The sequence below is a fragment of the Cibotium barometz genome, chromosome 56 (assembly GCF_041138505.1).
Source record: "Cibotium barometz isolate CiBa-2024 chromosome 56, ASM4113850v1, whole genome shotgun sequence".
NCBI lineage: Eukaryota > Viridiplantae > Streptophyta > Polypodiopsida > Cyatheales > Cibotiaceae > Cibotium > Cibotium barometz.
The window spans coordinates 37,072,330-37,092,779 of NC_141101.1; the positions used below are offsets into that span (position 1 = coordinate 37,072,330).

A 20,450-nucleotide genomic window follows, 5' to 3' on the forward strand; every position below is an offset into this window, starting at 1 on the left:
ATCTATAGATGCTAGTAACTGGACGAGTTTACTTCCAATTTTTGTGAGTTGAATTGCTCCAAAGCATAGAGTTGTGCTTTTCTAGACTCGTCACTTCTTCCTTGGGCTTGGTTATTGGTGAATGATTGGTATTTTGAAGTGATTTTGCTGCAGCTTTTCTTTGTTTTTTTTGTTTGTTTGTTGAGTACTACTGTTTTTATAGTTCATTTGGCTTGTTCCTTTGTAAATTTCTTTTTTCCTTTCTTGATGTCAACCTTCACGTGACTATCCATTGGAATTGTTACTGCAGTTCTTTGTATGGTGAGATGTAACCTTCATACTTATCTTGTCAAAAGCAATGTGCTCATTTTTATTGTGGTTTCTTGTTCAGGCAATGGAGTATCTACTGGATTGCAGGCAGGCAGATGGAGTAAGCTCTCCAGAACATTTTCTGTCATTCCTCACAGCATTTCAAAAAGCATCAAGGTTTGGGCTCTTCAAGGTTTCTCCTGATATATTTTCGAGGATATTTATTTCTACTGCTCAATGAAAGTGGACATTATTTAAAACAATTTAACAATAGTCTAATTTCAACAAGTCCCAATCTATTGTTTTGCTATATTCTTCAAGTAGAAAGTTCTTAACACTGATTATGGGAGAAAATCTCGGTGTATGCAGCTTCATTATAAGAAAATAAGGACATTTTTAATCCTGTTATTACAGGGCAACAAATGTCTTTCGGGGGTTTGTGGTTAGTAGCCCTGAGCAGCTCCAGTGTTGTGGTGAGGCTAGACCAGGCCTAAAGTGTCACTCTGGGTGCTGGGATGACTCGTTTCTCTCTCTTCTAGATGTCACCTAGAAGGGCAAGTACCAATTTTCGGTGGGCAGTGAAACAACACTATGAACTCCTACTAGTTCTTGTTCTCTTTTCCTACCTAAAGGCATGTGTGTTTTCACCTTAGGGGAGTTCAGGTCTAGGGTTCACTTTTACATTAAAGTGTCAAGTGTGTAAGAATTTTACTTACAGTCCACAGCCGAGGCTCCCCTCTCAATTATGCATGTTGGGAAAGTACCTTTGAAGTTGCAGGATGGCAAGGTAAGCACTTGAGTGATGTGCTTCATGTACCTAATATTACAAAGAATGTTGTGTCACTCGGTCAAATGGTTGACCAAGGGTTGCAGGTGCGGTTTAATGAGAATGGATGTTTTGTGGAAGATATTAGAAACGAGTGCAGACTCATCACAAATCACAAAAGGCAAGAAGAAGGGCAGGCTGTTTACATTGGATGTTAGTCTGCCAGAAGTGAGAGCTGCTTTATTTACAAATGGTACAGGCTCACAAGACTTAAGGCGTGAGGTTTACGTTCGAGACTCAATGCTAAAGTCTCGGGGCTCTGTACTGCAGATTATGAGTTTTCTGCCTTGGTTTTCCCTTACGATTTTACTTCCTAGTGTCTAAATCTCTTCCTATCATTCAAGACAAGCACGATGGAAGAGATTTGTCCTTTCATCAGTATCCACATAGCTTCTCTCAACTCTTACCTCACTCCCTCTCTCTTACTCCTTGCCTCCTTGCTTCTCACAAGCCCGCAAGTCCCTTTGCTTCCTATGTCTCCACTCCACTTCTCTCAAGATTATATATTTATTTAAAGATGAAGCTCCTTCACTCAAGATGCAGCCTACCTCACACACAGACCATCATAGAGCTAAATTTGAAGCTACTTTTACTTTTTCCTGCAAATGCAACAATATTGGGTTCTAACTGGAGCTAAAACACGCACAAGCACAATGTAACTTGCAAATCCATGAAAGCATATTACCAGAGTCAACCATTAGCAAAATTGAACTAGGGTTTCCATACAGTGGCAACAAATGAGGGTCTTTGAAAGTAGCTGCAAGTTAGATTTTTTCATTTAGAAACTTCTCAGATAGGGTTTTTGTAAAGATGCAACAAATTAGGGTTTCTCAGTAGTAGTTGCAAATTAGGGTTTTCATATTGCAAGATTCAGACTAGGGTTTTGTACAACAGCACAAAATTAGGGTTTCTCAACATAGATGCACATTAGGGTTTTTGATATTAGCACCTTAGATTGGGGTTTATGTATAGCAACAGCAAATTAGCAGCAACAGATTAGAGTTTTGTATAATAGTAGCAGCTTGGAGGAGGTCTGGGAATGCAAAATCTGTGAAACAAGTATTACAGCCTGGCACATCTGGAAGGCTAGATGCACTGAGGCCATAGAGGGCACTATTGTCTTGGACACACAGTGCTTTTGCAGGATTTGGAGTGATATTATCCATACCCTTATGGCAACCTGGGCCAGAATCCAGGGATCTTCGAGGGCCGTAGAGAGAAAGCGCGGCCAGTTTATGAGAGAGTGGGATCATGGTCTTTTCTTCATTTCTACTCATATGGGACCTTGTTGGCAACACAAGGCACCCGATTGGTTGAGATGTCCACCTAGTTTGGTTTGAAATCTCCCTTTTGTATATTTTTCCATACTTAATAGAAGTCTCTTCTCTGGAAAATAAAAATAAAAATCTGTGAAACAAAAACTGTAGAGAATGGGCCCTCATGGAGGAGGTGTGGGAATGCAAAATCTGTGAAACAAACACTATGGAGAATGGACGTGGGTTGCCCACGTGTTGAAAAGTGCTAGACAAGTTTCCCCCATCTGTCCAAACATGCCTCTTGACAAGCGTTTCCCTTGTATGTCCAAACATGTAGTTGACATGTGGCGGACTGTCCACACTCGTTATTAAGTGCGGGGCCTCTCTCCATCTTATCACTTGTTCACCCTCATTCAAATGTAATGTGAACTTGCTACTTACACATTTGTTAAGTGGCGGCCTTTGCCCATGTTATCACTTGGTCGCCCTCATTGAAATGTCATGTGAACTTGCCGTGTACAAATTTGTTATAGAACCTTAACAACAGTAAGATGAGCCTTGGAATTATACTTATCACCTACAAAACCCATAAAATTCACATGTTAGGCCTCAAACAAGTTCAAGCACACGTGCCCATGGGGGTTTCCAGGCGCCCCCTCACGGGCAAAACAACCAGGCAATGTCCACACCAAAACAAGCTCATGCGTGCAAGTCCTTCCAAGCAAACATGCTTGGTGCAAATGCATTGTTGATTATACAATCTCTCATCTTCCAAGCATGTACTTAATTAAATCTTCAAGCAAGGGGTCAATGTGCTTGGAAGGCACCTGTGACCGATGGGGGACCTGGAACAAAAGAAAAGCACTTCAATAGCAAACAGAGAATAACAACAGGAAGCCAGAAAAATATAAATAGACAGCACAGTGAGCCGGAATGCCCGCTCCTCCTAGGAACTTCTTTATTACGTTGAAGCTTAACAAAGAATCCAAGGTGAGAGTGCAGTCAACACTAGATTTTCCACACATATATTGGGCAATTTTCCACTAAGCAATCATGAGACTCCGACAAAGATCCACTCATGAAAGCTAGGCCAAGTCAATGCCACAAAATCAGTCCCAAGACTCTTCAAATCTGCTCCAATACAATTCTCAGTTCTTAGCATGTCCTGTGCAAGGGATGCAACGACACGGGCACCCAAAAGTACCAATCCATGATTCTATTTGAGGAGTCTATTAAAGTTTGACTAGATTTTTCCGTGGGGAAGAATGTTGAATGGAAATGAGCAGTATAGTACCCAGGGGAGTTGGTGGCCGCTACCATTCAGGGCCTGGTAGTTGAGCTTTCGCACCATCTTCAGGATCTGTGCATCACCACCGTTCTTACTTATCTATGGCCTCTGGCTAGGATGGAGCTTGGTGGATCAGCCCATAGAGACCAGGAAGGGGAGGTGGTGACTTGCAGCCTGGAGGTGTTGCTATTTGTGTTCATGCATACCTCTATCGCAGTACCTCTCCCCCCTTCTTACAGATATCTTCATTGTGATCGATGGAGCACGGAGTATGCATACTCTCGCGCTCGGGCAAAGTGGCAGTACATCGAGGGTAGGATCCATGCCCACTTGGCCACTTCGCACTAGGACAGATTGTGACTATTCCCTGTCTAAACCCAGCCCAAGACTCTTCGAGTGGAAGGCGGTTCCGATAGTTCCGCCTCACTCAGAAATTGATATGAGGATTGTCTCATGGAACATTCAGGGTTTAGGGGGGGCTCAGTGCTTTCAGGGACGAGGCGTCCTTAGAGGAGAGCTTCAGCGAGCTATGGTGGGGGGACCTATCGACATTTTTTTCCTCTAGGAACATCACCGGACCCGCTGCTGCGAGAAGATTCTACCTGGCAGGAGTCATACTTTTTGGTCTCCAGCCTTCGGCCCTTTAGGGACGCAGGGAGGAGTGTCTCTTTTTGTCAGTGAGCAGCTTCTGTCGTCTGTGATAGGATCAGGAGTCATAGTTCCAGGACGTGCTCAGTGGGTTACCATTCTGATTGGTGAGGATAGCGTTGGCTTCCTCAACATTTATGCCCTGAATTCTGCTGCAGGTAGAGCTATCTTTTGGAGCACTGTTCGACAGGCCCTGCCCCAGGCTGATTTTTGGTGCATGGGCGGTGACTTCAATATGACAGAGGCAATAGAGGACAGACTAGGAGGTGGCACTGCCACAGCCTCAGGAGCAGAGTACTCTGCGTGGGAGGAGATGATATTGATTCTTAGGGGACAGGACCCTTGGCATCTCCCAAAGTTTGGGCATAGCCCTGGGAGTCTTAGCTTCTCTCGATCGGATAGGCAGAGCACTAGCGCCAACCTCTCTCGGTTGGACAGGTTTTATGTCGACGAGTGGGCTTACAGCCGTGGAGGCATGGTTGGTTTTGAGGCAGGCACTACATTTTCAGATCATGCTCCAATTCTTCTGTCCCTAGAGGACCCATGGAGGCATGACAGGCATGCGAGCTCGAGGATTCCAGACAGCCTCATTTAGGACCCTGAGATCTACAGCTAGATCGAGTAGATATGGGCGGGATTGGACTTTTCCTCAAGCTTTGCAACATACACTTTGGATGATGGCCTTGGGGAGATTAGTGTTCAGGAGAGTTCCCCAGACAACCCAGGTGATTGAGAGTCAGATTGCTGTTGCCCGCATGGAGATTCGGTCCATTGAGGAGAGGAGGGTGGAGTATAGATACCATGCGAGGGCTTCATTCTGGACTCAGGCCGGTGACAGAGTTACTGGAGACTTCTTTGAGATAGTTGGCCCCCACAGGAGGAGAGACAGTATTCGCCGGTTGCGTGGCCAGGATGGAGCTATTGTCTCTGATCCCCCACATGTGAGAGCCATCGCCACGGATTTCTTCCGATCTCTTCTCACTGGTGCCCCATTATCCCCCCAGGTGATGGATGCGAGCGAGAGAGTCTGGAGGCACACGAGAGAGGTGGTTCCCCCCTCCCTTCGGTCCTTCTTATTAACCCCTTTCACTTAAAAGGAGTTGGCGGAGGCGGTGACGGCATTACCTAGGGGAAAATGCCCAAGGGTGGATGGGCTTCCTATTTCTTTCTTTGTTCACCATTGGGACCTCATGAAAGGTGGCCTTCGATTTGCCCTCAATGAGATCATGCTCACAGGTGCCATGCCAGAGAGGCTCACAATGGGCTTGATACATTTGATTTCCAAGGAGAGTGGTGATAGATTGGAGATCCGGGAGTGGAGACCCATCACCCTTCTAGGGACGGCCTATAAGATTTTGGCCAAGGCCATCAGCAGGCGACTTCAGCCTTCTCTCCCAAACTTGATCCATGACACTCAGACTGGTTTTGTTCAAGATTGGAGCATTCTGGACATCTTTACCGTTTGGGAGGCGACAACTTCGGCAAGGATGCGGCAGCAGGACCTCATCATGCTACTCCTAGACTTTGAGAAAGCTTATGACAAGGTGAACTCGAGCGTTTTGGAGGGCACAATGAGCCGGATGGGATCCCCCATGGAGTGGACTCTCGGAGTCTCAATACTTTATTCAGCATCACACAACTAGGTTCTCATTCAGGGAGCCCAAGGCGACAGATTCCCCCTTTCCCCCTCGGTTCGACAGGGCTGTCCTCTGGCGCCATTCCTCTTTCTATTTGCTCCGAAGCCATGAGTAGTTTTCTATCCGCCAAGGAGACCGGACTTCAGGGATTGCGCCTTCCCCTCTACACGCAAGAGGAGTTGTTGGACTCAAAGTTTGCAGATGACACAACAGCCTACCTTGTTGGAGATGTTGGGAATCTCCAGAGATTCGTGGAGGTGATAGAGATTTTCTGTCGTGCATCGGGAGCGCAGATCAACTTGTACAAGTCGTGTGGTTTTTGGGTAGGCGCTTTCTAGTGGATCCCAAGGGGCACTCCAGTCCGCTACCTCGATTGCCAGGTTGGCATTGAGATCTCTCTCGAGCAACAGCTCGCTCCGCTTCTTCTGAGCATTTGGAAGAAGCTTTTATACTGGAGCTCGGCGAGGCTATCCCTATTAGGCAGAGTGGTGGTGGCGAACCAAGTACTGCTTGCCACCATGTGGTACATCACTTCGTGTTGGGCCTTTTCTTGGGCATATATTGGCTAGGTACAGCGTTTGATACGGAATTTCTTGTGGGCCACAAGTGATGGTAGGCCAGCCAAGGCCAAGGTGGCATGGAGAGTGATCATTCAGCCATGTAGTAGAGGGGGGCTTGGCCTCATCGATCCCACTATACAAAGCCGTGCCGTGTTGGAAGTGTTGATTGTCAGAGGACTCCTACCCGGTGGTGAGTCTTGGAAGGATTTCCTCTTGACCCGGATTTCAGCCCGCACTCCGCACCTTGGAGGCCCGTGGCCGCAGAGTACTAGATGGATCTTCATAGAGATGCGAGCTCGTGGTTTCAATCCTGCCTTTGAGGACAGATTTGTAGCCAGTCTACTTCGTGCTTGGGATCATATCAGGTCAGCCCTTAGACAAATTGTTCCAGTGGCCTGAGAGGAGCAGCTTCCGCTGACAGCAGGAGTGGCTGACTCAGCTATTCCTCAGGAGTGGCTGACTCCTGTTCCAGACCCGACCCCCCCCCTTTGTGGCTAGGCATGTTTACTAGACACAATATCCTCGTGGCGATCCATGGAGCAGATCAAGACAGTGGTCTGCTCACTTTTTCTATTGGATCCCATGGAAGACTAGAGAGATCAGAACCACCCCTTGGAGGATTTCAAAGGCTTCACCTTGCAGACAGTACGGGTGATTGGTTTTCGGGCATGGGTATGGCACATAGATCCAGCACCGACCAAGGTGGCCAAGGAGAGACTTTGGCGGCTATGGAGGGGAGAGCCGACCTCTCATGCGGTTGTAGTGGGACCCTAGAGAGTGGACCTGGCATGATCCTGCAAATCATGAGGAGACTCCGGATGCCCCTTTCTTTGCATATACAGTGCGGCTTGGCCGCAGGATGCAAATGCTTGAGATAGATGGCACACCGGCATCAATAGCACACTGGCAGTCTCAAGGCTTATCACAACGCTTCCTTTCAGATTTCTGGAAGACGCTTTGGGACAGCTATCGACCGAGGAAGATCACTCTCTTTCTTTGATCAATGGCACACAGGAGTCTGGCAGTCGGTACTTGGCTAGTAGTTGGAGGTTGGTCAGCAGCTTGCCCATGGTGCGGCCACCCCCAAGAGTCTCAGCGACATTGCCTCGGGGATTGCCTGAAGGCTTAGTAGATTTGGCAGCGGATTCTCCACATCTTTGCTATGGACAGGGCATCGACCCGGATCATCACTTGAGGTACTGTTGCTCGGGCCACCGAGGCTAGAGCGCTCAGGACTTATGAGGAGGATGGGAGAGGACTAGCCCTTTAGGTCTCCCACCATCGTATTGCAGTAGTACCAGTCACAGCCCCACCGATAGGTGACGGGCGACCAGGCTCATGCCAGCGATGGGAGATTTGCTGCAGCGTATAGCAGCCTGGCACATCTGGCGTGCTAGATGCAATGAGGCCATCGAGGGTACCTAGACTTCGCCGACTGAGATCATTAGGAGCATATGGCTCGATATCATTCACACCCTCTGCAGTCAGTGGGGGAAGCTACAGGGAGGTTCTGACTACATGCGGAAGCAGCAGGAAGCCTTCTTGAGACTTTGGAGGCTTGGCACTTTCCTGACAGGTAGAGGCGGTGACCCCATTTGGCATTACAGACCACTTGTATGGTTGTCCCCCCCCACCCCCCCCCCCCCCCCCCCCCCCTTATGAGATAGTCTTCTCCTCACAGAGTAGTCAGTCAGAGGAGAAGCATCTCTTCCCCTTTGATCATTTGTCTCCCGCCCTTATATGAGGCGAGTTTGTATCTAGCCCGTCGTAGTACGGGGAACTTGGGTATCCTTTTGGGACAAACCACAATCACCCCTACACATATTGATGTGATAGATGCTAATGGAGAATACATGGAAATATGGGGTTATTTCACTATCCTCATTGAGGGGATTAACATAGAAAGGGAATTCCAGGCTACTGTTGACGACCTTGAAGAAATCATCCTGGGTGGCTTTTGGATAAGTAGTTCTCGGTACTCTATTGACTAATCAATGTGAACTGTCACCTTAGAAAACCCAATGACTACATTCACACTACTCTTAAAAGAAGAGGAGCTATTACTAGAAATGGATCCTTTATCACCTAAACCCGTGGGATTTGAAACCCCAACGCTTGAACTTGACCTTACTCTAAATCTGCCAAGATTTAATATAGGATTTAAACCATTTGTGAAATATCAACACACTTCAAGCTCAACTTTTTTCAACGAATGCTAAACCATGCTTGATTAGCAATACAACCACCTTGAAGGTCCACAATATGGAGATGGTGATACTATTTTGGGACAGAGAGGATTCAACACTGACAAATCTATATGATGTTGAGTGTAAAAGGCTACAAGGTTCCTCCCAAAAATCTCCTTAACTTGGAAACTTGCCTTCTCCATCGAAAGCCTTTTTGGACAAAGTCTCTATCCCTTCAGCTCCACCCTCACCATCAAAAGAAGAGGTTTCTACCTCTCAACTTCACAACCTCATAGTTGACATCCACTATGGAATGTCCGTTCTTATACCTTGTCGACACCAAAAACACGATTGAATCTTCCTTTGACAAGGGTAACCCTATGCAATCTTCAACATCAATAGACCTTTTGTGTGAGCAAATAGCCTCTTCAACGATTGCCATTGATAAAAAAACCTACCCTCTACATCGGCTACTCATGATGAAGCTTCTACTCCAAGAGTCCCTCTTCGACTAACCTCGCCAAAGGAGTGGAAGACTTCAATCACCAACACCTCGTCATTGACAAGTCCTCTTGAAAATAATCGCAATAAGGACAACACCGATGGTTATCATTGCAGCTCACAAAGGTTAATCCATCAAAGTGGTCTCACCATCGGTAGTCCCTCTCATGAAGACCCAAGCCTCATTATTGATGGTGCCCAAACCAATAATTGTCACTGCTGCTCGTTTGCATGCGAAAGAAGGTACTAAACCTTCAGTTCCAGAAAAGTAGGTATACCCACCACATAAGTTTACGTCAAGATATCTTCATGGTGTCAAAAGGTGGGTAGAAAAGCAGGTTTTTGTAGCTCAAGGCTATATGAGGGTGGCGATTCAATTTGGATACCTCTTGAACCTAGGCAATGCTCACAATGTAATTCTCAAGAGACTGGAGAGCAGAGTACTTGTCAACCTCTTCTGCAGAGCAGAAACCCGAAAGAGCCTGTTAGATCTTCTTCCAACTCATCAGTTATGGGGTCCCAAGAAATTATTGCAAGCACATGGATTCTATGAAGGTAATGAAAATGTGGGGATCTCAAAAAAATCCAGAGGATCCCCTCAATTTGCACAAAGAAAGCAACCTTGACAATGAAGGTACCAATTCCAACATCGCAGAGTTCACCAAAAATGGGTGCCTGCATGTCTACTCATCGCTCAAGGATATTATGGTGATAATTTTACCATCTGGGTACCCAAAGTCATCAAAGAAAGCATAGCTTGGCCATCAATTTTTGTGTCAAGAAGAAGCACGCCCACCTCTCAAATGGTGTGGCGGCAAAAGCAACAACGAGTAGAATACAAGAACCCTCTCCCAAAAACGGAAAAGATGTAAGAACTTGCTTGCACTCTGAACAACAAGGATATGCAACAAGTCACCTCATCGGATGCATCAATATATGAAGAGCAACTAGTCAAAGCTTTAGCATCAACATTTACTTCTGCCACAACATAGTCATTTGAAAGCTTAATGGCACGACTCATCATGTTTTGTCAACTCACTTTGGTAGTCATTGCCAAGGGAGGTTGTCAAGGCTAAGCGGCAAACATAAATCTGCAATGCTAAATAAGGGAGCTAGAGTATCTCCATTAGTAATATTCCTCGATGTCAAAGGAAGGAAGTGGGTACAAGGGGCCTGTAGTTAGAAGGGAAGTAAAGATTCAAAGTGAGAATAGGAAAGAAAGTTTCCTATACCCTTGGAACCAATGATGACCAAAACAGTGTTGGAAATAAGTGCACACTAGGTGTACTATTTCTAGTCTAATTTCACTTAAGTCTTTGTGTCTTGAGTCTAGTGCCATGTGGCATCTCTACATTTATCCCATAAGTCAGTCTACTCAATCTTGTACTTCTCACCTATATATTGTAGGTGTCACATCAATGAAAGCATCAATCTTGTGTCTTGTCTACACTCATCTCAAGGTAACTCTTTGTCTTTCATTTGTTTTTGTTTCATTTCTAGTTTTGCTATTGCTTTCATGTTTCACTACATGGTATCAGAGCAAGTTTTTAGGGTTTCCCTGTTTTTCTTATGAGCTTTCGCCATTCTCTCCAAGTTGTCCCACTCAACTCAGCGCAGCCCATCTGTTGCCCTGCGTAGATCTGCACATGTTGTGTAACTTGACTTGCATTTGTTGTCCAACGTCGCCTCTCAAGCTGCACGTGCTGCCCAGCACATTCTGAACCTTCTGTCCGCCAGCTTTTGCTGTCCGCCGGCCTGTTTACAGTTGCTGCTGCCTGCGCTTCACCCTCTACAGGCTGCGCATCACTCCATACCTGCAGCTACTGTCGGTCTCCCTCTCCTTTTGAAGAATCTACAAGGTACATGCTACATTGTCTCCTTCAGTTTGCTGGTCAGTCCTTTCCTCATATCTGCAAACTGCTAGTTCCTCATGCTTCGATAGGCTGTCACATGCTATGGCCTTGACAAGTGGTGAGAGAGCCGGCTTCTAAAAACAGTTTGGATCTCTTTTTCATTCATTTCTGCAATCTTGTAAGGGAATAGACACTGCCCTTGCATTTTAGCAAGAGGTAAGACCTTCCCACATGGCCTCCTCTACTCATTCTCTCATGTCTATCGACAAATTCAATGGCTCTAACTTTCATACTTGGCAAATCAAAATCAAGTGCCATCTTATGAAAGAAGGTCTTTGGGACGTTGTTCACCATGCTGCTCCCGAAGATTCAGACATTGAGCAAGTTATCACTTATGCTCCCACTGCCAAGAATGACAAAGCCTATGCTATCATCCTGCTCGGTCTTGGCGATGATTACATTCATCACATCTCCGACATACAGTCTGCTTCTCGAGCATGGATCACTTTGGATACCCTTTTTGGACCTCGTTCTAAAAACTCTAATATTTAGAAGATCAATTTGTGTGAAAAACCAGTGGACATATTCACGACGTGAAAAACTCAAGTTTTCCACGCCCAAAAAAATTGTTCCAAAAGCAAGAGGCATCATCTAGATCTTCACAACGGTCAACTGAATCATAAAATCACCTCAAAAGGAGGGAATGCAAAAGTCCATCTTGTATTTGACATTGAAAAAAGGTGTTTCAAAAGGATTGAAAATCATACCTACATTGTCCAAGGGATCACATGAAATTGAAAAGTTCAATCGACGTGAAAAACGAGTGGAATTTTACGAACATGAGTATCTCAAGTCTTTCATATACAATTGTTCCAAAAGAAGTATAAATCATGCCAAGGTCTTCATAGAGATCAAGTGCTTCACAAAGCTAGCTCAAAAACTAAGGATTCAAAAGTTCAGTTGGTGTGAAAAACCAGTGGAAATTTACGACGGCAGAATTTTTTATGCCCGAAAAAGTCCTTCAAATCTATCAACTGAGGTGACCGCAAGCGTCCACATGGTGTGAGAAAAGCCTACATCTGGTCAAAATCATTAAACAACAAACTTTTGTCGACGTAAATATCTCAAGATATTCACAGCCGTGAAAAACTCGTTTGGTTTTTCACACCAAATCTTAGTCTTAGAAAATGGACAAATCTCATGTCTTTCATCTTCTCTAACCTCATTACACTAATCTACCACTATTTTTCACCAGAATACTAATTTTGATTAGAGGCGTGCATTTCTCCAAAAGTCACGTGTGAATAATCACCCTCGTTATTTATGTCACAAAAATCCTAAAAATTGCATGATCTACTAATCTACCTTCACCATTTGAGTGATCTGTGACACTTAATGTATGCAAATGGTTAAAACAATACAATTGTTTAGACATGAATATCTCAAGATATTCATGCTCTGAAAACCAGTTTGGATTTCCACATCAAGAAAAAAGGTTCAAGAATGACACTTTTCACATTGATTACATCTTCTTTTGCATAAGTGGACCATTCTACAATAATTATACTTCAAGATGTTGATATCTTATCGATGTGAATATCTTAAGATTTTCACACCAAATGGAACTCTTCCAGATCATATTACGTCGATGGTTAAGCTCATGTGTTTATCGTTCTTCTTTCAATTGGCTAACCACTGTAGCAGTTGCTCAGTGTGAGTAAATACAAATACTCACCCACTGGTGGAAAATTTTAAGTTTGAAGAAACCATAGCTTCATTATCGACATCCTTCCAGGTATATCTTTGGATAGGGAGGCCATTGTGAGGGAAAGCCTGGTCAATGGTACGGTCCATTACCTCAATTTCCTTTATAGATGCAAGCACAATAGGTTGTTCTTAATGACACATTCAAAACTCGCTAGCAACAAACCCCTTCAACAATAATCTCTTCATCATAAAATCTCAAACTTCTCTCAAGAAGGTGAGGAAATTTTCTATTAACCTCGTAAGTCAAAAGAATTCTTTCATGTCTCTCCAATGATTTTGACTTTAACAGTAGCTACATCAGAAGTCTATTGCTTGACTCGCTCTAATGCATATCAGCTAGTAAGAGCACAAAAGATATTTATACATTAAAAGATAAAAAGCACATGGGATGAAGAATACAGGGCTATGTCCCCTTTCAAGATCACGTAACAAAGTCCCGAAACAACTTAGAAAGTAACAACCAAGAAGCTACAATCGCATCACTTCAATGTATGAAATGATGAACTGAGCTTCCTCTCTCGTTTCGATGATTGTGTCAACATTCTTTTGGACCCCCCATCTCTTCTCGTCCATTGCCAACAAGTCTTAGAATCACTACTAACTTAAATAATCAATGTAAACCTGCTTGTGATTGCTATAAAAAAAAGCAATCACTCGCAGGAAATTTCCAGCCCGTTTACTTCATCATTTACTAACTAGCCTTTCCCATTCCTTCCGGACTAACAATCACCATTGGAAGGGGGGAGCGTTAACCTATTTTGGGGTTGATAGAAGTTGCCACTATAATTCTACATCAAATAGCAAAGATAGAGACAGCAAAAGCATGTATGACCAATCTATGGAGCAATGATGTTCAAATCTTTAATTTGGGTGGGCGTCCAAAAATGATCCAACAGAATATTTATGGCAATTCTTGGTCGAAGAGCCCGTGGCAACAAGTGAGAATGGATTCCCTGTGAATGTACTTCACGCATGTATTGTGAGATTAAGCATTGTATAAGTAATAGGCCACTCAAGAGCCTTGAGTGCCCAATCAGCTACAGTTTAAAGTGTATGTGAACACTTATGGCCTTGTATATAAGTCACTTTCTTTCATAATGCAACATACTCTCCCATTGTGCAATAGAGTCTTGCTCTTGCTAATTACCTTCTCTAATGCATGCTAGTGAGTGTGTGTGAGTGATTTGAGGTGGGAGGAGGGACGAGGACCCGTAGTCCAACGTGGCTGTGTGACAATGCTTGCTAGAGGCGGCGATGGAAACTACTATTCATGGAGGTGTGGGGCTTGGTCATTGGAAAGATCCCCATGACGGTTGTAGCTCAGGAAGGTAAGCTCTTGTGAATGTGTTTCTAGGAGTGACCGAAATGGTCCATAATAGTGTCAAGTTGGGGTTGATATACTGCTTGCATAGCAATTTGCACCAGTACTTACGAGCATAAGGAAGAAACTATAGCAGCACATGGTTGCCTTTCATTGGACCTGGAGCTTGGGTCCCTTCCTCCCCGGAGGGGACTATGACTTAATTTGGCACTACCAACCCCTACTGTGGCTCGTAGCCCCTTCCTCCCCTCTTGTGCACAGGTCCTTGCGATGTAGGCTTCCTTAGAAAGCGGCCAGCCATGGAGTGAACTCCCTCTTGATATATTTCATTGTATCATTACCTCATGAGAAGCTTTTAGTCTGCTTTTGTGGGATTCTTCTTGTCTACCAGTAGGAGGAGATTTTAGTAATTCTATAAGGAATCCCTTTATTTTGCTTGATGTTGATTTTTCTGTGTTCTTTTATACTCAATATAAGTCCACAATGAATGCCACATGAGGAAAAAGTTTGCACCTTAAAATAACTTTTCTGTTACTCAATACTAGTCCATGACGGAAAATTTTGAACCTCAAAATGATTGTATTTTTCCTCACTTAATTCAGTTAATTCTTCCCTTGATCATTTTAAGTGTTTCCAACGAGGTGCAGTCACACCATTGAGATCGAGTTCGTTCCATCTTGTACTTGGCAATCAATTGCATACAGATGGCTTACACACTATGCGTTTGCATTCACCAACTTTAGGTTTAGGATGCAAATCGTCTGTGGGTCAATATAAGTCATGCTTGTTATTTCTAATACAGGAATTTTGCAAAGAGACAGCTTACTTGGTTTCGCCAAGAACCCTTATACCACTGGATCGATGCTTCTCAACAACGGGTATTACCATCTTAATATTAAGTATGCCCAAAGAGTTGGGTTTCTTTTTCAGCTTCTGTTTTGAAAGTGAAGCAAATGCCAAAGCTAGTATTTATTGAAATGTGGTATGGTCTCTTTCATAGAAGTAGTCAGTGCTAAAAAAAACCACAATAGCATTAGCTCAAATGTCAACAGATTCTGATATGAAGGAGCAATATTTTAAAGTGTAACAAGACTTACTTTTTATGAGTTGATTCTGTATGTTCACAACTTTGGAAGCACAGCACTAGCATACCTTTTCAGCTTAGTAGATAAGCGAAGCATGCATTTAAAAACTTACTAGCATAGAATGATTTCTACCTCCCCATGTTATTTCCATTTTTTTAATTGATGGTTGACCGAGTTCTGTATGTCATTCCCTTCAATGTTGGGCCATCAATTACATGCTAATCGGGTTCTTTATCCATTGAGTTGAGTGGTTTGCTTTATTCCTTTCAAAACCTGCTAAGTAATGTAAATGTCAACTGTGACTCATGAGTGCTGAAAGTTTCCAAACTTGAAGCCCGCCGCCTCATACACATCTCTTGATTGAAGCCTGAATGAAAAAATGCAGGTCAATTTTTTGATTGATGGTTGGCCCTGTTCTGTATGCCATTTCCCCTCAATGTGGGGTGCATCAGTGACACAATAATTGGGGTTTTCATCCATTGGAGTTGATTGGTTTGCTAGTATGCTCTTTGCCTCTTACGCCTTTTAGACATGCTAAGTAACGTAAAATCAACTCAAACTTGTGAGCGCTGAGGAGTTGCCAAGCTAGAAGCCCCACCTCACATACGTCTCTTGATTGAAGCCCGATTGAAAGGTTGCAGGTCTTGATGCTATCACTTCTCACACGCTACAAGCAGTCCATCCTGCATGACATCATTCTAGGAGTGTTTGCAGCCACAGAAATGCCTGATTCCAGCTGGTCACTTACTTATAAAGGGTACGTTTTGGAGACACAACAGAAGATGGACAACAACTCGCATGGATGGCCTTATCTAGATCCATGCACTTGGCATCATGGAGGGTATCCAGCTGGTGGTATACCAGAATGATAAGATGGATGGCCTCTTTAGAGACATATCACCACCTTTCAGTTGTGTTATGAGACCAAAAAGGTAATATCAGTTATCGTATGGAATTGAGTGGCTTACTTTGGTGTGCATTTTGTGCTAGTATGCCAAAATGACAGGATCGAGGGCCTTTTTAGAGATGCATTAGTAACTCTGAGTAAGGTGATGGAATGACTTCTGCATCTCATGGCTAGAGTTCTGTCTTGAAACACCCCAAATAAGAAGTCTACTTAGCTGTGTATCTGCCCAAGACCCATACTCACATAAACATACTCGAGAAGCTTGCAAATCCATAAACAATGGATACATCCATGAGGACATAGTTGTGTTTGGCCACTTGCCTCCCAATCATAGGCTCCTAACCGGACCCAGTCCTCACATGACTATAAGGAATGCTGCTGGCTAGTGGGCTAACCAGTAGCTGGGTCTTTGGGAGGCCTCTCTCGCAAGGTTAGAGTCCCACCAAAGAACTTCCTCACAAATGAGCCACAAACCCAACTATAGTCCATAATCTAGTTCACATTGAGTGAACTGTCCGGTGGCTGGCCTCTATATTAGCCTCGTTATGTCCAAATATGGGACATAACATTATCCCCCTCCTAACAAGAGAACGACTGGGAGACTATCTAGATATTGGTGTGTGAGTGAACCAACATTCTCCCAAGTGTTATCTTCATCCACATCTCTCCATCTAATCATCCACTCAAAAACCGACCTGTTTCTAAGGGTTATCATTCCCTTGGATCGACAACCACAACTGTTTCATGGAGAACATAAACCATTAGATAATCAAGTCTCACAGCTCCTGGTCCGAAACCAATCTCTCTCCTGCACTCAGCACCTCTTTTAGTCTAGTAACATGAAAGGCAAGATGCACACATACTCCATGTGTTATACACAATCTATCTGCTACTTCGTTGATCTTTTTCAAGATGAAGTAGATCTAGAGTACCTCGGAAACAACTTAAAGGCTTTTCTATCTCCCATCCAATGGGGTATCCAAGATGCCTGACTATCTAATCAGGTGCCAAAATTTGTCTTGGCCAGAGTAACCTATGCCAATCACAATTTTTCAGCGGTAAGAGCTTAGATTTTGCAAGGTTGACATTCAGTCCAGTAGGCAACCCATAAAGCGATAAATCTTGCATGATTGACCTAACATTAGGCTCTGCATTCCAAGGAAAGAAAAAAGAATCATCAGCATAAGCTTGAGCCACAAAATTTAGCATAAAGGAGAGCACTGAGAGGACATCCCTGTCTGACAAATTTCCCTAACTTCTAGGGGGCTGAAAGTTCACCTCCCAAAATGCATCTCGTTGTACCTTCTTGATACAACCAGTAAATAAACAAAACCATAGTGGTTTGGATGAAGACCAACATGCAATTTACCTTTGATTCCATTCACAAGCATCTTAGTGACAAGCTTGTACACCATAGGCATGAGAGAGATGGGATCTATTAAACCTTCACAAAGTTGTTTTTTGGGGAGCAATTTAAGTAAGCCTTCTTTCCAATAGGATGGCAAAAGTCCAATAGACCAACAATGATTAACTATCAAGAGGATGGGCTATTTTAGGACGTCCCAAAATGCATGAAAAAACTCAACCATAAGGCCATCCCATCCTGGAGATTTCCATTTACCCAAATTTTTGAGAGTAACATCCAATTCTTTCTTAGTGTAAAAGATGAATCCAAAGTGGTTGCCTCATGTGAAGTGACTATCGGGTGAACATACTGCAACAAGAGTTCATGATGTGCACGTAATACTTCCTTAGAAGGGTGCTGAGGGGCAGCAAACATGTTTGCAAAATAGCGATGACAAACATTTGCATGTTGTGCTTTGTTACATGTCCAATTTCCATCAGGTAATTTCACTCTTGCAATAGAGTGTTTTTGTCTGGCTGTATGCAGATTTTTGAAAAGGGATTTGGAAGAACGGCCTTTATCAAGAAGGGGCTTTTGTCGAGCTCAAGTTTGCCACTTGTTCAACTTACGAGCATCATTTTGGTCAAGACAAAGTTTGTCTTGTGTCATACTCCAATGCTCATCAGTGTCAAAGGTCGCAATTGGCTAGTTTCAGTATATTCTTGCAGAGCTGATTCGGCATGAGCCATCTACAACCTAGTTTTCCCCATACCATAATCATGAATAACAACTTGCATGCGCATCACAAAACTATACCAAGCAACATCCAAATCTTCTCTCATGTGGAATACTAGAGGCATGTGATAGATAAGTGTTATTTAGCATCAACAATTCTTTGTCATGCAAAGCATCGTCTCATGAATGGACATGCCAAAATATAAACCAAGCCATACGGGTGCATGATCTGAAAGCCTCAATGTATGATCAATCCACATTCTGTATGTATATGCATCATATTGGGCAGCATGAAGAAGGTACCATCTATCCAAACGAGCCAAGTAGTCTGTAAAGTGCATTATGATGAAAAGTAAAGCCCAATTGTTGAGGCATGAGATGTGTCTAGAGATCGCATGCATCCAAAGGAGTGAGGGTTTGATCTCACATGTGTTTCTCAAGGCGCATCATATGAGAGCGATGAGATGAATTATCAACATAAGTAGGTGAATTGTTAAAATCCCTTGTGATAAAAGCAACTGATAGCCATGAATATGTTTGAAGAGATTGCCACAATTCAGCCCTAGATGTTGACATTTGTGAGGCATAAACACTCGCAAATTCATACAGCTCATACATTGCACAACAATCCATGTGCCAAATGAGGTTGAAGTTCATGTCTAACCATGATAAGAGTACCAGAAAAGGCTTGCTTTCCCGCATAAAAGATGTGATAACCAGAAAAAAACCCATGTCTACCAGTAAGAGCATGCGGATTATGTTCTTGTAAACAAACTATATGTGGCTGCATAGTATTTACATAAGACCAAAACGGCCTCCATTTAACCCACACACACATAGAGACACACACACACAGACTCACAGAGGGTTGTACAGAGAAGAAGAGCGAAGAGCAGGAGCTGAGCAGAGGAAAAAACAGAGCAAAGAGAGAGAGCAGGTCGGAAACAAGCAATCGTCAGGGTGTAAAGATGCAGGAAGACGCGACAGAGGGGAAGCAGGTCACGTCAAACACGAGCAGTACCGAATACGTCTGTACACGCACACCAGAGACACACATACACACCCACACCACACGCACACATACACTATCACGTCTGATAAAGCAAGTAAGATTGTGAATAATTTCCTTAATTGATAATTTCTTAATCTTTATACAGTTGAAAAATCAAGTAGACAAATGTTTGAAAAAGATTTGTTATCAGCTTAGCAAATCCACACTTAAAAGAAAGAAATGTATCATGCAGGATGCTATTGTTGACTTCATTGTGAAAGCGTACTTTGAACCTGGTACTGTGATGACAGCAGCAGCTAATGGGACCTTAGTGAACAAGCAAACCACAGTTGACATGAAAAATCAGCTGAGAGAATACAAGCCAATAAAAAGGTATACTACCATGGGGAAGTTTACTGGCATGGGGAGGATTAGTTGATTTTGAGCAGCTTATGCATGTCAGAAAAATGATTTTAATTTTTCTTTTCCTACCTATAATCTTGGATTGCGATAACTTTAAATTGTCCGCTTGATTTGGGGGGGGGGGGGGGGGGGGGGGGTGGGGGGGGTATATGTCCCCACTTCCACATGAAAACAAGACTCTCTTGGCACAATTGTGCCCAGATTGGTTGAGATCACCATACATTTTGGGATGAGAATTCTTTGCTTCAGCTTCTAGTCATGATTTTGTACGTTATATTCATACTTAATAGAAGTCTCTTTTCTGCAAAAAGAAAAAGAAGAAGAAGAAGAAATTGTCCGCTTGCTGATTACAACTCCTCTTCTAGGCTTCCTAACAGAATAAACATCAAGTTGTGAAATTGTAACCTGATTTACGGCTTATTTGACAACAAGATTGATCATTGTACTGTGCGCTTGGGATACTCATTGTGAGAGCATGTCTTCCCAGAATGGGAGTGTCAACATGCCCTGAGAAGTTGACAAATGAGAGGAAACTCTCAGGCGATAATTCTGATATTGGCTGACCGAAAGCTTACAGAGAACACAAGAACAGGCTGGTGAAAAAGGTTCTTTTTATGGTTGTTGCTGAAAGTGTAAACATGAGTAACCCCAACACCTTTCCCTTTTGCCATTTGTCATAACACAGGACATATCAAACACAAGCAGTGAAGATTAGTCAGGACTCAAGACAACGACCCTCACTTAGTGTGAACTTGAAACAATGGAAAATTCAATCCACCACCCATCCCAAGAAAATAAATAAATCCTCGTCTCCTTCTTTAGGTAGGTTTTAA

At 43.5% G+C, this 20,450-nt stretch overlaps 1 protein-coding gene across 4 annotated transcripts in view; it reads left to right on the plus strand.

Moving 5' to 3' along the window:
• The window catches only part of LOC147607179 (tRNA dimethylallyltransferase 9-like), a 102,616-nt gene that overhangs the window by 48,657 nt on the left and 33,509 nt on the right, over nt 1-20,450 (plus strand). Inside the window, exons 8-10 of one of the 4 annotated variants that reach the window (XR_015264851.1) lie at nt 371-465; nt 14,934-15,009; nt 19,506-19,587. Coding sequence is in view for 2 of the 4 variants with exons in the window: in XM_086791246.1 (XP_086647372.1) it covers nt 371-465; nt 14,934-15,009; nt 19,448-19,587 (311 nt within the window). In the remaining 2 variants the exon portion in view is untranslated. Of the gene's footprint in view, nt 1-370; nt 466-14,933; nt 15,010-19,447; nt 19,588-20,450 lie in introns of all 4 variants that reach the window. The other 3 variants (XM_086791246.1, XR_015264852.1, XM_086791247.1) reach the window with 3 other exon arrangements.